Here is an 18951-nt window from a genome sequence, read left to right on the forward strand (position 1 = left end):
TTCATTTTTTATTCCATCCTCAATAGTAATTGCTTTTAAATTGTTTTCATATGCTTGAAGATCATTTTGAAGTTATCTATGACTTCATTCTCTTCTGAGTGAATTAATAATTCACATTTGGTGTTGGTTTTCTTAGGGCTACAATAAGGCAGTGGATTGGTGGGCATTAGGCGTGTTAATCTATGAAATGGCAGCTGGCTACCCCCCATTCTTTGCAGACCAACCAATTCAGATTTATGAAAAGATTGTTTCTGGAAAGGTAAGCAATACATTTTATTATTCTATTGTTCGTTATTTCTATGCATGTATTTTAAGTTTTGTAGATTGAAACCAATTGATATTATCAAAATATTACCCTCAGTTGGGAAAAATATGGAAATATCCATAGTTTCTGCCCTTGTATCTATTATTCATTAAAGATAGATGTTAAATCATTGAAGTCTCTTTTAAAAAAATGAACAGTTTTACAAACAAATTAGCAAAATAATTAGACATTTTTCATTTTTGGTATTTTTATCAGTTGTAAAATATAAAACCATAGCCCTAATTCTTAGTATTCCTTTAAATAAATAAAAATTATTAGTTATTTCATGGGGGTATCTCCTTGGAAAGATGTTTTAGGGGCTTTTTTTATATGCCCTTGCTTTTCCAGGAGAGACTTCTTGATTGAATTATGTCAAACACCACAAAATTGAAAGCAAATATAAAACATATTTTTAAGATAGAAATTCATAGAAATGATATAAATAATTGTTCATGTTGCTTGTAATCGCCATTGATTTGTATGTATGTTTGTTTGTTTGTTTGTTTAAAAAGTATTCATTTTTGATCAGGGTAAAGACAATCTCAATGTCAACTTGTCACCTAATCATAAACTTGAACTTACAGTTTCATTGCTCTAAAGACAATGCACCTACTGACTTTGACAACATAACTAAAAATGAAAATATCCCTTCTGTTCCTTAGGGTTGTATGTTGAAAGAATAAACAGAATCCCTTGCAGTAGCCAACATTGGTACTTGGCCTAGGTTTAAGGTCAAAAGAGTAAAACAGAAGCAAAACAAGGCCAAGAGCAATTGAAACTTGATAGCCCAACAAGTACAGATATCATTAGAAGAAAGTAAGTTGCAGGCACCTAATAAAACAAAAAAAAAGGCAGTTTCATCAACATAAAGTTTACATTTGGTTGAAAAGTGAGAGTCAACTATTCCATTTTTAGGATGTGTGCCAATCCTAGTGGGTAACATAGAAACAAAACTTAAAAACCTTAAATGTAGCTGATCTTTAGCAAATATGGAAATAACATTAACTTTTTTAAAACAGGAATAGATTTACTATTCTATTTATTTTGTGTTTTGTTTTGTTTCATTTTGTAATTGTGACCTTTGAAGGTAAAAAATAGCCTAACCAACCTAAAGAATCTGGAAGGATATAGAGGAAAACCTCTATTTCCTTGTATTTGGGCCAGATTCACAGTCTCCATTTAGTGTGAAAGCCGATCTTCAGCATCAATGAACTTAAAATTTGCAATGTTTGATATTCAAAAGGTAACCTGCATGTCGTAATCTAGTAAGCTATCTTTTTTACCAAGACCCAAATTTAAATCATGGATGCTGCATAGCTTGGGCTGTGAGAATAAGACACCAATAAAATGGGTCCATCCAGCCACCTAAAATCCACACTCAACACAGTATGTTCCATATGGCATAGTGTGTATGCAGTCTCCAGGGATCACAAGATTTTCAGTTATATTTAACTGTATTTTAGGGGGAAATTTTTGTAAAAAATAAATCCCTCTGACAGATAAGTAAACTAAAGCTAGGTATTGAAAGATTTACTCTAAGATAATACAGAAAGGCAGAATGAAGTATTAATATTTATTTTAAGTACCTAAGTATCACTGCTGTCTTTGTCACTTTTGTAGATCTCTCGGCTTCAGGTTTCTTACATTTGTAATTGTTTTCACTAAGCAGTATATTGAAGTCACAGTGAAAGAACTTTGTAGATGAACAAAAGAAAACATCAAGAAAATTAACAAATAAAGCAGTGATTTATTTTTTAAGAATTTGAGAAGTGATTATGTAAAATTTCAAGAGAGAATAAGAACCAAAGGGCATAGGAAGAATAATGAGAGAACTAAAATACTTAAAATCAGTGAATAGAAGAAGAATATTTTACCAATACAAAAACTAAGAATGCAGAAGTCATAATACTTCCAAATAATTTAATTGCTGATAATTGCAAAGTTCCTGAATCTTTACTATATTGCTTTTATTTATACTTCATAAAAGGAATCAAATTATCTGACAAGGATGCTGTCACAACTAAATTTCATTTACTTAGAAAAATTGCTTTAGTTAAAATGAGTATATCTTCATCTGTATGAATTGGCCTCAGCTTGCCAGTCATTCTACATTGTGTAAATTTTCTTCAGCTGTTTATGAATATGTTTTTATTTCATATCAAACTTGAACATTTAGGATCCAATATTGGCTTAAAATTTAAATCTGCCTATGTCCTAAAATAGCAATTTAAGAAGAGTAGCAACATAAAATTTTATATCACGATATCTGATTTTTTTCCTTCGTTTATTTAGAAAATATGATAGGGTGTTTTGTTTTAACTAAAGGTGCCAAATTATCTCTTCCCATATAATAAATATTAAGTTATTTTCATTCCTTGTTTCCTTTACTCATTTAAAGTAGAACTCATAAGGGAGCATTTGAGATCTTGCACCCACCCTGCATATGTTGTCAGTTTGGTTCAAATAAACTCATAAAAATTCAAAAAAATAAAATGAAATAGAAGCAGAATATTGCCATTAGTGATCTCTAGGATCTGTATTACGTGAACATAAAATTGTATTCATTGTTTACCAATAAAACCATCTGCTTCAACACTCAAATTCAAACTAGAATATATAGCTCTCGACATTACAAAAATAATAGTGTCTCTCTGCTTAGTAACTAAAAGCCAAATAAGAGACTAACTAGTTTTTAAATTGTTTTAACTTTTCAAGTCATTAAAAATACAATTTTGGTCTTATAGTTGTGGATCCTATATTTATATTTTAAATTTTTAATGGTTTTAATGATACAATATATCGTTTAAGAATATAATTTTCATTCACAATTGTTTTTTTCTAATTGCTTAAAACATATGTTATTATTTTCTGCTACATTTTATGTTAATTGTATTTTCTATCCTGAAACCATATTATAAACATTATAGGTATTGATGAGTTATCAAAGTTAAACTAAAATGTATTTAATGAAGTGATTAATTCACTAAAATACATATATTTTGAACATTAGGTTGTTAAGTACTTTCTCTATTACAATATTTTAACTCAAGCTGGTATTTTTAAAGTCACAGAAAGATGATCAATCAGCTTGTTAGATTCTCTCCTACACATATTTTGCCTTTGAAAAAACAGAGGAGGTGTTATTTAAATGTCAAATTATTCATGCAATATTAAGGTTCAAGTTTAGAAATGCATAGTTGATAGAACAGTCTTATAATTCCTGCATTAACCATGCCTCATCCTAGCAATATATATGCTGTGTTTCTGTATGTAGTCTTTAAATTTCATGCCTCAGTGTCATGTACTTTATAACAAGAATCAGTTATAGTTGCCATAGCAACTCTACATGGCTGCATTACTTTTGGAAACATAAAATATAATTTTGTTTATTTTCTGTTTTTTGGTGGGTTGTTTTTTTTTTCGCTAATTTCAATTTGATGAATCAGCATAGCTCTTTGAAAAGTTCAATGAACAAAGAAACTATATTTCTGATTACATTGCAGAACAGTCATGGAAAAAATACTTTCACAATACTTCTCATTATTTCTCCCCCCAGTATACTTTAAGGCTATGACAGATTGCCATCATTTACATGGCTTACTATGAGAGTATGAGCTACCTATCAGAATCTCTGGGGAAGAGGAGGGTGTGATGGGATGTGAGGAGGATGTGTCTATAACTTGCAAAGGTTCCCAAGTGATTCTGATATCTACCATCACAGCCCCCCACTACGACTCCCCATTGGAGAATCACTGTTCTGAAGATTAAACAGATACTCACGCACGTTAACTAATTCAAGACCATCACTTTATCTGTATTCCAAAATAAAGAACTAGTTTATTTAGGTACGTATATTTCTCATTTGTTACAGATAAATTATCTGAATTCAGAAGATGATTTATTTGTAGCACATTACTGCCTACCATTCTGAACACCATGAAGGGGAGAATAAATGACACATTACCTTAAACGGTTCACGCAATCTCTTTTCTAAACTAAGATAGGTCTACTGCAGATAAGCGATTTCTTTGGAATCTAAACAAAGAATGTAACCACTGTATAGACAAATTTTGTAATTTTTCAAGTAGACAGTGTGCCTTTTTAATATCCTATATTCTCTAGTTTTTACTCCAATTAGGATAAATGAGGAAATGTGCATCAAATATTTTTAAGATAAAATTTTTCAGTCTTTTATAAAGTTTTTGAAAACAACTATTTTCAGATTATTGAATCATGGAAGTAGTGTAAAATAATTAGAAGTTTATACCCTAGAGTCTGAGTATCTATTTTGAATTAACAGCTCAACCACTTACTAGCTCTGTAGTTGTGGGCAAATTACTTAATCTCTATAGGGCTCAATTGCATCACCTTTAAAATGGGGATAATAAGCATACTTAAACTCAGTGTCATGTTTTGGATTTTATGAGCCAGTGCATATAAACCATTTGGCACAGTGCCTAACTTCTAATCAGGCATTGTGTCAGAAGTAAAACCTAGTGAAGGTATCTTTTTGTGGTTGTTGTTAACAACATAAAACCTTTTATAATCTGTGATAATACAGGCTTTGCAAAAATGGGCTTTTAATTGCTAATTTATGAGTTGACCTCAAATCCTGGTCATTTATTAGCCATTCAACCTTCAAATAGTCGTCAGTTTCTCACCAATGACTAGTTTTCCTCTGGTGTGACAATGGTTTTAGTTTATTATTTATTTTAAAATTTTTTGATCTGTCACTAGCAGAAAAAATAAAATTTCTGCATAAAGAAATGAATAGAGCTGCAAATAGTGCTTCTCAAGCTTTCACATACATAAGAAACACTTAGAGATAGAAGCTCAGATTTTCAGGCTGAATGTCCCCATCATCTGAAGCCATTCCCAGGAATCTGCCTTTTCATTCTGTACTCTCCCGGTTCATTCCAGTGGAAGTGGTCCCAGGACCACACTTTGAGAAAAGTGTGGTCACACTTTTTTACAGAATAGCTTGAGGGTGGCAGTTAAAAGATTATGGTTATGAATCTAGTGCTGCCATAGAATTTAGCTTTGCATGCTAATGATTTAACTCTACTTTGAGAACATGAGTGTATACGTCAAGTACGTTGAGCTTTTTGAATGTCATAGTATGAAGGAGTTCCATATGTTTGAAGACAGTGTGATAAGGAGCAAAATTCATGAAGCTAGGAACCATAAGACTACATATCTAGTCCGAGCTCCGCCCTTTATAGTCTAATGATTTGGTAAGTTATATAATGTCTGAATCTTAATTTCTCCATCTTTAGAAAAGAGTTGATACCGTATTCACTGAGTATGTCACATCTAATTAGGATGTAGGTTCCATGAAATCCAAGACTTTGTTTTTGCTCTCTGCTATATATCCAGTGCCTAGAACAAAGCCTGGTACATAGTAGACACTCAATAAGTAACTACATTATTTGAAATGATGTAATAAATTCTGGGAATAAAAACACAAAAATGGCCTTCCATCCAGGAGTTCACAGTTTGGGGGAGACAGACATGCACAAACACCAAAGCATGGTTAAATTAATTAGTGCGCTGTGAAGATCAACTGCGGTAATGTAATAATGATGCACTATTCAAGTTATAAGGTGATGGCGGCACTTGTGGAGAACCAAAGTAAGAATGCAAGGAGCTCAGAAACGGGCCTGTTAAGCCTTTAAAGCATTTTTGACAGAGGTATATAGTTTGAAGTTGAGGCCATAATAACCTGGATAAGAGTGTTTGTGTTTAGTGGAGGTGGGAATATGCAATGGGGCCAAGGTGAGGATAATAGGACAATGGGATTACAATGAAAAGTGCACATGTGCACGTACAGATATGTGCTACATACTTAGATACCTGCATGTGTAGGAGGAAAAGGGCAACAAGTTGAAAAGGATAGGGGAGAGGTGCTAGTAATGAAGGAAAGGAGTAAGGAGGCATAGATGTAGCTATTTCTTTTAACATCATCTCTTAGTAGTACCCATTTCAAGTACCGTGTTTCCCCGAAAATAAGACCTAGCCAGACCATCAGCTCTAATGCATCTTTTGGAGCAAAAGTTAATATAAGACCCGATATTATATTATATTATATTATATTATACCCGGTCTTATACTGTATTATATAAGACCGGGTCTTATATAATACAGTGTAAGACCCTGTCTTATTTTACTATAAGACCAGGTCTTATATTAATTTTGGCTCCAAAAGACGCATTAGAGATGATTGTCTGGCTAGGTCTTATTTTCAGGAAAACACAGTAATACATCACTTCAGTACCCATATTAATAAAAGGGTGAGAACTGGGAGTTAGTTGGAGTAGAGAGTTAGAGGAGAAGAATGTGTTTAAACAAAATAAACCAAAAAAATACTTAGATCTCCTATGAATGATACATTACTTTATTGATTGCCTAGTATATGACATCTGTAGTTATTTTGGGTTTTTTGTTTGTTTTTAAGGCTCAAGTCCAGTCAACTAATTCTAAAGTCTTCATAATTTAGGAGGTGGAAAATGCTTTTGAACCAATCTAAATCATTTTTACACTGTTGCATAACAGCAGAATTATGCTTAAAAGTCACCCACTAATAAATGAAAAATAGTTTCATATGCTGTGAAAGGCAGTGTGGGTTTTTATAGTCATTTTTAGACTTCCTGTTTATAATCTCTTTTCAAAATGTGCATACTGATAACTTTATATGCTGCTTTTTCTATTTAAATTACAAGTTTAAATTTGTATATCTCTAAGACAGAGGTTTGTAATGAAGGATCCAACGGGTGTCTCTTAAAGATGGATTAACCTTCTGATGTTGCTGGAAAAGTATGCTATGCACATTTTTCTGGAAAGAGGTCCATGTTATCAAAGAGGGTTCATGACCAAAACAAGGCTCTAAGAGAACAGTTTTAGTTCATTCACCCAAATATCTTCTTTAAGATTACTATGGAAACTGAAATGTGTAGTTAAAAGTATTGGAATATCATCACTGCATATTTTTGTTTATATAATAAACTATCACCTTAAAAAAAAAAAAAAAAAACCTTTCTGAAGTCAAAACAGAAATACCATGCATCTTGGAATGTGTGTTTTATGAAGTGGTGTGTTTGTGCAGGTTCGATTCCCATCGCACTTCAGTTCAGATCTCAAGGACCTTCTAAGGAACCTGCTGCAGGTGGATTTGACAAAGCGGTTTGGAAATCTAAAGAACGGTGTGAGTGATATAAAAACTCACAAGTGGTTTGCCACAACAGATTGGATTGCTATTTACCAGAGGAAGGTGAGTCTTTTCTTTAATTTAAAAGCTTTAAAAAAAAATTGGTATTTAAACAAAACAGAAACAAACTCATAGATACAGAGAACATTTTGATGGTTGCCAGATGGGCGGGAGCATTGGGAGTGAGTGAAAAGGGGGAAGGGATTAAGAAGTACAGATTTGTGATTCCAAAACAGTCACAGGATGTAAAGCATAGCATAGGGAATATAGTCAATAATATTGTAGTAACTGTGTATGGTGCCAGATGGGTATGAGATTTATCAGGATGATCACTTCATAAGTTACATGAATGTCTAATCACTATGTCGTACACCCTGAAACTAATATAGTATTGTATGCCAACTACAATTGAGAAATACAAAAATATTTAAAAATAGAAATACAAATAATAATATATGTAGTGGAAATATTTTCAACTTAACACATGGTTTTAATTTTTTTACCTTCTAAATGCAAAACTTAAAGGAACTTTATATCCCACAACTTAAAAATGAGTTTTCTCCTTGATAAAAAAAAAGTATATATTGTTTTGACCATCAATTTGAAAAGTTTTCCTTGTTAAATTTTTTCCTACCCATGCCTCTAACTCTTCACAATACCATGGTAATTATACATTAGACAATGTCCTAAGGGTTTGCATTTCAAACCTGAGATGAAGCCATATTCGAAACACAATATGTAAACAAATATAGTCTCCAACCCAGAATTGGCACACAGGGAGATTTAATAACATTTATTTGCTAGATTCATCAGATATTTTTCAGCCTTTATCACTTCATCTTTGTAATAAATAAAAACATTCAAAAAAAGATTTTACTGTGCTGAATTACCTTTATCTCTCCTTTTGCTTCTTAAATACCCCGTTAAAGATAATTTGTATTAATAAAGTATTTTCATCTTGGATATGTTTAATTTTTTTATAAAACCAAAACTTCTAATGTTTTAGACTTGCTGTTTTTAATAGTGCTGTGCAGCCACATGATTGAATTTCCTTAGGGAAAAAAATGTAAATGCTTTAATTAAGTATTAATTGCTCAGTTTTTTTAATTTATATATTTTATAAAGGATTATAAAAACAAAGCATTGAAAAATTTTTACTGCAGCAAATAGAAAACGTAGCAAGACCAAAACAAAGTGAGTGCAGCACAGCCTCTGCATTTCTTAAGAGGGTTTCAGAAACTCTTTAACCATTCAATTCACGAAACATAGCTGTTAGCATCATTATCTCAACTGGATATGTTATGTAGTCAGGAACAAAGTCCTTAGCAATTTAAAATAGATGTTAGATCTCATAAATAAACGTTTCATATTTTCATATTATTTTCTATTTTTATTTATTTTTACTTATTTCTTTTTTTATTAAAGTATAGCTGACATACACTATTATCTTAGTTTCAAGTGTACAACATAGTGCTTCTATGTTTATATATCTTATGATGTGATCACCAATATGTCTAGTTTCATATTTTTTCTAAATTTCCTAGCTCACTACAGTGTACAGTACTTTATAATTAATTAAAAGAAACTCTGTAACTTCTCATTTTAGTCTTTGAAGTTATCCTGTGGGATAGGTGGTACCATTTTCCCCATTCTACTGATAAGAAAATCAGCTCAGACAGGTTAACTACTTCAAACATAATCATATAGCTGCTCAGTAACATCTATATTTGATTCCAAGTTCTTCAAATTTCTAATTCCAGGCTCACATTACCCCTTTAGAGACCTTTTTAACATGGTTATTAAAATGAAGCCCCAAACCACTGAACAATACGTTGTTTCGTAAGATTTTTATAGATTTTAACATATCACGTGCTTAACTTTTATGCGTTGAGCATTTTTGGAGTAGTAAGACTGCCTCAAAGGGCAGCAGAGAAAGAGCATGAACTCGGGTTAGGTGGCCACTGGCCTGAATCCCAGCTCAACCAACCATTAGCAGTATGATATTGAGCAAAATATTTAAACTCTCTAAGGCACAGTTTTCTGATCCTTAAAATTTGGATTAGAGAATGCAAAAGAAATAGTTGTCTGGGGAGAAAGATAAAATAGATTAGTCCCGGCTCTATTTTTCTGGTTGAAGTGTTTCATATAGTCATAATCAGGCTTCAGACCGTTAATATTACAATTACGACCTCCTACACAATTCTGTTTCAGTGACTTATTTAATGTATATTTTCTTTTAGTGTTTTTTGATCTAACTTCTTTTTGTTGTCATTGTTTAATAATGAGCCAATTATCCTCTCAGCATTTGTTGAATAATGCTTTTTTGGCCTCATATTTGAAATTCCAACTTTACTAATATTAAGTTATTATATACTTCAGTCTATTTCATATCTCATCAATATGCTTTATCATAGTACCTTATCAAGGAAGATAAAATACAGGCTTTCTTATGAGTTCTTCCTTATGAGTTCTTTGTCTATTCTTATACTGTACACTATACCATTTTATGTAGCTTTACAATGTGTTTTTTTAAGTTTTCAAAATATTTACATTTAACGTGGAATTCTTACATTCATGAAGAATTTCATAATTAAAAATTTTTCCTGCTTTTTATATTATACTAAAATACACATAACATAAAACTTATTGTCTTAATCATTTGTAAGTGTACAGTTCAATGGTATTAAGTATATTCATACTGTTTGCAACCATTACCACTCTCCATCACCAGAACTTTCCATCTTGCAAAAGTGAAACTCTGTACCCATTAAAGAATTACTCCCCTCTTTTATTGGTCTTTCCAATATATTTCATTTGGGACTCGTAATTGGGATTATAGTATATTAATTAGAAGAGAACCAAAATCTTGAGAATTCTTCATCATGAACATGTTATGTTTCTACATTTATTCAAATATTTTCTCCCATTCAGTAAAGTTTTAGAGACACCTCCCCCATGCAAATCCAATTTCTTCCTTAAAGTTATTCCTTAAATTTATATTTTTGTTGCTATTATGAATGTGTTTGCTTTCCCAATTATAGTAAAATACAGGAGAAAACATGATTTGTATGTTTCTGTTGTAATTGGACACCTTACTCAAGGACACCTTATTGTAATTGGACACCTTACTCAAGGACACCTACACTCAAGGTGTAGGTTTTGTTTTTCTGGTGTTGAGATTATGTGGATTCATAAAATGAGTTTGGAAATTTTCTGTTTTTTATTATTTAGGAAATTTAAGGAATATAGGAATTATCATGTATTTATTCCTTGGAAGTTTTAACAAACTAATTCTTTGGATGTTGGTCTCTTCAAGATTTTGCCTTTTCTTGAGCCAATTTAGGAAATGTGTATTTTCCTATAAAATCATCCATATCCCTTTGTAATTATCACTGTTTATATTATCTTTATTGTTAGTTAATACTGCATTTATATGTACTCATATTATTAGATTTGCTTGAGGTTTGTCCATTGTTTTAGTAAAGATCTTTGATATATTTTAAATATTTTCATATTACATTTAGAAATAAAAACTTTTGCTGTTACTTAGCAAACATTTACTAATCTATACACATCATATATTGTATTTTTAACAATTATTCTTAAAATGGTATAAGAACTGAACTGCTACTGCTCATTTAGAGTTCATGTGCTTTCCAAAGGGATCGACTTATCCCAGGTAGTAAATGGCTTATGTGCCAGAAAGTACCACACCATAACTAACAGGTTATAGTATTGGGCAAATTGATCGACAGTAAATCTTGATTATGAATAGAAATGGACTTGGGGAATCACAGGGTAATTTACAAATAGAAATAATTCAGTATTTTAGTGTAGCCATTTGGTTTAATATTGTCTCAATTATAACTATGCACAGCAGATCAAAAATAATAAATTTGAGTAGTTCCATAGCCTTTTTTAACTCTCTGATCAAGTGCTCCTGAACAGTGAAATAGCCAAAGGCATTTAGTCGAAGGACAAGAAACAAGAAAATAGCCTGGACAACTCAAACTGTACAGTCATTCTCTTGAGATGATGTACCAATAGATGTGATCCTAAATTGCTTCCTGACTAGACATGAGGCGACTGTCTCCTTAGCTCATTTTTCTCTTTGGTGTAAACAGTAGTCCATTCCGTAAAGCAGGTCATGCAAGGCAACCAGCTGGCAACCAGAAAGATGGCATTAGCTCTTCCGTCCTACTCAGTTGTTACTTTATTCTTCGTAAATGTCATGTTTGTATGCATATCTTAGTATAGTTGTACATATAAATAATTCATAAATAAATAACTGTACATATACTGGTGATGTATTTGCAACATTTTATTAAAAGTCATATAAATCAAAATACTTTGGAGACTACTGGTGTAGATATTAGAAAGAACTCTGGACCAGTAGTGGAGTGTCATGAAGTTGAGACCTGCTTCAGCCACTGATTAGTCATGTGAATTTGGTCAATTTTCTGTTTGATAATCTATAAAATGGGAATAAGGATACCTGCCCTGCCTCTCTCACAGTGTTATACTGAGGAAGAAATGACATAGCTGTGTGCATAATTATTTGTCAACACTATAGATGCTGTATAAATTGTCATTATTTTTTCAGCATTTAAAATCTTTCTCTCAAACATGTTCAACGCAGCACATAATCTTATAAAGACCATATTTTAAATAATGGAAAGACATTTTACTTTTAGGACCCCAGGAGAAAAATGTTCAGAATTTAATAATTCTATAATTCTAAAATAGGTATGGTTTTTCCAACTTCCCAGAAAGTTTTAATAGCCTGATATCGTAAACAAAATAAACTTAGGAATTTAAAAAGGAAGGGGGTTAAAAGTAAGAATTATCTGTAACCTCGGGAGAAAGGAATTAAGGAAAAGGGGGGTAGAAAAATAAAGGCTTTAAGAAATAAAGAACTGATAAAGGAAAAATTGGAGTTTTATAACTTTCAGTGACAGCATTTTGATGCCAAGTTAATTATCTTAGAAATCTCTTAAGTATTGTGTTGGCCTGTACTATTCCTTGAATGAAAATGTTGAGATTAATAGCAAACCTACTGTTTGCTGCTTTTTCTAATGTTGTTATCTTTTAGGGTCTTAAAGGCATTTAAAGGTGCTACCAAGTAATACTACTAGGAGTTTATTTTCCTGAGTGTTTGGAAACTCTCAGGCATTTGTTTTTCCTTATTCCAACATGTGTGGTTTGTTCCATACCACCAAACAATTAAGTCAATTCTTACATTATCAACCTGGAGATATTGTCAGATCCCACAAATTAAGGGCTCCGTGCTACAAGACGCCCCACCACCACCACTTCAGACACCAATCACAAGTGCAGTTAGTCACCAGTGCTTTTGACTAACCAGCTATAGGTTGAAGGTTCCCACAAACCCCTCCTGGGGGTAGAATAATTTGCGTGAGCCTAAGTCCCTTTACTTACTACGATAGCGGTTTATTATAAAAGGCTATATAACTCAGGAACAGCCAGATGGAAGAGATGCATAGGATAAGGTATGAAGGAAGGGGCTCAGAGCTTCCTACTCTCCCCGAGCCTGTCACTCTCCCCAAACCCCCACTTGTACACCAAAGCTGAAGCTCTACACCCCCTTTTGGGATTTTATGGAGGTGGCATTACAGTAGGCGTGATTAAGTAACTCATTGGCCTTTGGTGGTTGAACACAATTTCTGGCCCCTCTCAGGGGGTGTGACTGAAGGTTTCAGTCCTCTAATCGCACGGTGGGTCCCCTTGGCAACCAGTCCCCATCCTTAGATTACCCAGGGTCGTTCCAAAAGTCACCTTATTAACGTAACAGAAGATACCTTTACCACTCTCTACACTTAGGGAATCCCAAGGGATTTTATCTTTCTCTCTATCTCAATTATAGGTTGAAGCTCCATTCATACCAAAGTTCAGAGGCTCTGGAGATACGAGCAACTTTGATGACTATGAAGAAGAAGAAATCCGTGTCTCTATAACAGAAAAATGTTCAAAAGAATTTAGTGAGTTTTAGAGATGAGCAAGGAGATGACATCAGAGCTCAGGCTCAGTCTTTGCACTCTGTTGAGAGAGAAGGTGGAGCCGAGACCGTCCTTGTTGAAGCAGTTACCTAGTTCCTTCATTCCAGCGACCGAGTGAAGTTTTTATTGCCATCATCTGTGTGTGCACTCTGCGTCCACCTTTGTAACAAGGCACCGCTAAGCAAGCATTGTCTGTGCCATAACACAGGACTAGAACTTTCCTGCTTCTCTTTGGTTTGTCTTTCTCCTCTCCCCCTACATCCATTTCTTCCTTTTTCATTTCCATTAGGTTTTCTACAAACAGTGCTCCATCTTACTTTATTGGTGTTTCAAATGGGCAGTGTTATGGCTATGTGGTATTTGAACAGAAGGGTAAGTTTTGCTTTTAGTAGTTCTTGCCAATATTTTTGTTGGCCAATGGCTGGAAGATATACTTTCTAATACTTAATTTTACTTTGAGTAGCTCAGACTCAGTTTTTCCAGAACTCTTAAGAATTTTTGAGGACAGAATATTTTATCACCATGGAAATATATACAAATTAAAACAATAACTTCCTTAGAATTCACTGTTCTGGAATACATTTGAATAGACTAATATAGAGTAGCTAGACCAGCAGTTTGGATCCCTATAGATCAGGGGTTCTATTTCCCGTCACTCTTTTTATATCATCCTCCACTTGAGTAATTAAGTGACCAGCTTGTGCAGTGTGACAAATGTGTGTCAATCACAGGAAAAAATAATGATACGGTTCATTATCACCCACATTCTCTCACTTGGTACCAGCATTTCTGTAGGTATTAGAGAAGAGTTCTCTAAGATTTCTAAACCTTGACTCTTCCATAAGGGTTTTAACCAGTATTTTAATAGAATTTGACTAATGAAAGTGACAAATTTTTAAGTTTCTCAAATAATCCTCAGTGTAAACTTCTTAAAGGAAAAGAACTAAAAAGAACATTAATGTGGACAAATGCTTTGCTAAGTGAAACAAATGGATTGATTCTTATAAACGATATAGACAAATTCTTACTTACATGAGATTTTTTTGTTTCTTTCGGTTTGTTCTGTGTGTCACAGTTAAGAACAAAGAAAGATCATGCCAGGTAATTATTCTGGTGAACTATATTTGTCAGCCTGAGGTAGAGGTACTGTTGCGATTTCACTTTCATCCTATGCCTCATCAATGAAGAAAGGGGCATACTTTCTAAAACTGCCACAATTGTATTTTAATTTTGAGGTGTGATATTTTTAGACATGTAATAATTTCCAGCCTCTTTTCTTTCAGTAAATAGAATGTATGATCATGCGTATACAATTTTAGTATTGGAGTTTAGTTTTTTTAATATTCTTTTTTGCCAACTGACTTAACATTGCAGTCATGTGGAAATTTCAAGCAATTTTGCACATTTAATTTAGTGTTTGTTGAGAATCCATGGCTTAACTCAGTTTTCAATTTTTATTTTTTTATTTTTTTGCTTTTAAATTTTTCCATCTGGTTATATCTCTGTGTGTCAGTGACCTATCTTATAACAACACACCAAAATAGTTGAAAGTAAACTGTTAATTTTATACCATCAATTTACATGCACATAAGATGAGTTGTTTTTTAATCAAACTGATCTTAATATATACAAGCATTCTATTTGCTTCATTATCAGTGCAGGTAGGTCACTGACTACTTCATTTCATCTCTACCACACCCTTATAAAATCTTTGAAGACATTGAAAAAGCCAGTCCAAGATGTTTTCTGCATCAATCTTTACATCTTTTGGTTGTCTTGTGTTTCTGCATGGTTATGTCATTTACAAGCTGATATGATTTCAGCTTTTGGTCCACCTATGTTTAAAATGTGCAAGAAAAATATAAACTACTTCGCTGTAACAAGTTTGATGTAAGAAAAATACATCATCATGATAATGTAAAACGTCATTTGTACAAAATATTTTCATTAGTTTTTTTGTATTTCACTTAGACCCAAAAACATGCTAATCATTGTATTCTATATGTATGCTACAAATCCTATGGTAGCTTTGTTGTATATTATTGTAAAATTATTTTAATAAATCATGGGGATGACAATTTGATTATTGCATTTTAGTTTTCAGCAATTAAAAAGATTTCTATGAATTCTAATTTTTAAAAAAAATGAAATTACTACTGTCCAGCACAACTTGCTGTAGAATCTATCTGGGTAGGTGAGCACTAGGCAGTACATTGGTTTTGAGGGCTATTTAGCCATTCCATTTTACTCTCTGTTTAAAGGACATGAGCAAGCTTTTAAATATATCCAGGGAGTCTATTTCCAACGAATCAAGTACACTGAATTAGAATGTCTTAAAATTATACAAAATTCTCAGTTTTTGCCACAGTTTAGCCAAGAACAATATAAAAACTTGAATAAGAAATAAGTGGCATGAATCAGTATTTAACCTCAGATTACATTATTTGAAACGGAAGAAACTACATTTTTATTCAATAAATAATGAGATGACATTGTAGAGGAAGGAGCCCGAGACTGGAAGTCAAGTCATTTGAGTTTCAGGCCTGGTTCGTCACTATAATTTGACCTTGATCTCAGTTCTCGGATCCAGATTCATTAGGCAGTTTCTAAGGTCCCTTCTAACTTTCACATGTTGTGATAAGATTCTATTTATTTCACATTTTGAAGGAATAACATGTTTTGAAGTAAATCTTGTTAGGGTGATATTTTAGGGCTTTTTCTTATCTCTTATAGTGCTCTTAAAATTCTTTGAATATCATGAGAACCATGTGTCTGTTCTGATTCCTTCTTCCTTCACTGATGCTAAATATCCAGTTGATATCAAACTATCAACCGACCAAAAAAAAAAAAAAAGGATATTGTGGCTTGTGGGTATTGCTGTCATGTTTTTGATATGTTCTTGTATCAACTGCCCATTGGCCTGAAAATACTCATTGTAAGCCTGAAAACAAAATCACTTTTCTTTCCCACTGACTGTTTTTTCTGCTTATTGTAAGAATCAAATGAAATAATGTATGTGAAAGCACCTTGTAACCTGTAACCTATCAATGTAAAGTGTTAAGGTATATTGTTACTTCATTAATTACTTCTTTGTTTAGAATGGAATTTCCTACACACTACTGTAGCTAGGAAATGCTGAAAACAACTGTGTTTTTTTTAATTAATCAATAACTGTAAAATTAAAGTATCTTCAAAGGATAAAACAATTTCTTGAGTCTTGAATTCTATTTGGTGCCCTTCCTTCCTGATTTATTTTCTGCAGATACTACAGATGCATGTAGAATTGATCTTTTTACATGTTTGAATTGATCTTTTGGTGGTGTTTTTACATGTTTGAATTGATCTTTTGGTGGTGGGAGCAAGAGCAAGAGAAGGAGGAAGGTCTAATAGTCTACTCCAACGGGGTGTTTACTAAGAAACTACTAGATTCATTCCTTAGTTTCTAAAAAGTGTTTCTCCTTCTTCCTCATGCTGTTAGTCCAAATTGCTCTTAGCATAATGTGGAAAATATTCATCTTTAAAGAACTGACTCTGCAAGGACCCTCATCCTTATATTGTGACAATGAATGTGAATTTATATATTCTTTTTCTCCAAAAGTGCCTTTGAGCTTCACATTTCCTCTTCCAGTTTTAGCCAGGTTAATTAGTGTGTGTTCCCATAACTGTCCTTGTCTTCAAGAAACAATTTTTTAGATAATTATTTTAAAAGCTTACTGTTTTTTATTGCTATGATTGTTCCTGCAAATATGTATAAATATTGGTGCATTTTAAAACATGGTGCTTACTATTTTTATTCCTGTGCTTGCTTCATTTTATCATTATTAGAACTTAATATAAATCCTAGTTTGCTCATTTCCTTATATGACTATCATGATTATTAAAATCTGGGCTTATCTTTACTACAGGACTATCATCATTTGAAATCCATTTATTTTTTTTCTTATGCACAAATAGAGCATGTGAAGTTAAATATTTCTATTTTAGCTTTCCTGACCATGTTCTATATATCTTATTTAATAACCTGTGTCCTCTGATAAGGGCTGCATTGGGTCCCACCAAAAACCATATGTTGAAGTCCTAAGCTCCAGTACCTCAGAATGTGACTATTTGAAGTTAGGACCTTTAAAGAGAATAATTAAGGCCAAATGAGGTCACATGGATGTGCCTCATACAATACGACTGGTGTTCTTGTAAGAAGAGGAGATTAGGACACAAAGAACACACAGACCGAGGGAAGCCATATAAAGATGTCGGAGGAAGACCGCCATCTATGAGCCCAGGAGAGAGTCCTCAAAAGAAGCCAACCCTGATGACACCTTGAATTTGGACTTCTAGCCTCCAGAACTGTGAGAAAATAAATTTCTATTGTTTAAGCCACCCAGTGGTACTTTGTTATGGCAGCCCTAACAAACTTGTACACCCACTGAGTGTACTCCCGTTGTGCATACTGTATTTTCATGGTGAAAGGCTTGCATTGATATTCCTTCCAATGCTTTATACTTAGCCAAAACTGAACTAATTTACCATAAGCAAAAAGAAAAAAAAGAAGAAGAAAGTGGATGTTATGTGGTCACAAGCCTCAATGCACCTGCTATCTTATTTCTGTTCTTTCCTGGAATGCAAGCAGAAAACAAACAGTCAGCACTGAGAGTCGGGGGAACGCATGGGTCAATGAAAGCACTCCTAACTCCTCATCACCTTTACCTTTGGCAGCAAGCCGTCCTCTCGAAGCACTGCTAATACAGCATAGAATTGAGCGCAGCAGACTCCCTGAGTTTACAGTCCCTGCCCATATCTTAACGATGATGTTAATCAAGTATCCAAAAGGAAAGTGGGAATTGGGATCAAGGGTTGATAACAGAACCCCCGTTGGTTTGTCATCTGATTATTCAGGGGTAGTAATGCTCACGGCAAATGATTAATGTGTTACTTTTCTATTACTACTGTAATAAATTAGCACAAACTTGGTGGCTTAAAACAACACAAATTTATTATCTTACAGCTCTGGAAGTCTGGCATCTGCAGTTGAGTCTCACTGGGCTAAAATCAGGCATCAGCAGGGCTGCATTCCTTTCTAGAGGTTCTAGGAGAGGACCTGTTTCCTTGCCACTCCCAGGCTCTAGAGCCTGCTCACCCTGGCTCAGGACCCCATTTCTCCATCTCCAAAGTCAGCAGCATTGGGCTGAGTCCTCAGGCTGCTTCCCTGACACCTCTGCCGCCTCCCTCTCCCACTTTTAAAGACCCTTGTAAATTGAGCCCACCTGCATAATCCAGGATACTCTCTCCGTTTTAAGATCAGCTGAGCAGCCCTTATTCCGCCTGCAACCTGAATTCCTCATTTGCCACATAACCGTACACATCTATAGTTTCTGGAGATTCAGACATGGACATCATGGGGGGAAACATTATTCCGACGAACACTCTTC

At 33.5% G+C, this 18951-nt stretch overlaps 1 protein-coding gene across 9 annotated transcripts in view; it reads left to right on the forward strand.

Moving 5' to 3' along the window:
* The window catches only part of PRKACB (protein kinase cAMP-activated catalytic subunit beta), a 106445-nt gene extending 89714 nt beyond the window's left edge, over nt 1-16731 (forward strand). For all 9 annotated transcript variants that reach the window (XM_033114381.1, XM_033114378.1, XM_033114377.1 and 6 more), the window contains 3 exons: nt 137-259; nt 7407-7571; nt 13393-16731. In XM_033114381.1, the coding sequence (XP_032970272.1) occupies nt 137-259; nt 7407-7571; nt 13393-13518 (414 nt within the window). In that variant the 3' untranslated portion in view covers nt 13519-16731. The remainder of the gene's footprint in view (nt 1-136; nt 260-7406; nt 7572-13392) is intronic.
* The last annotated feature ends 2220 nt before the right edge of the window (nt 16732-18951 follow it).

Source organism: Rhinolophus ferrumequinum, chromosome 9, assembly GCF_004115265.2.
Source record: "Rhinolophus ferrumequinum isolate MPI-CBG mRhiFer1 chromosome 9, mRhiFer1_v1.p, whole genome shotgun sequence".
Taxonomy (NCBI): domain Eukaryota; kingdom Metazoa; phylum Chordata; class Mammalia; order Chiroptera; family Rhinolophidae; genus Rhinolophus; species Rhinolophus ferrumequinum.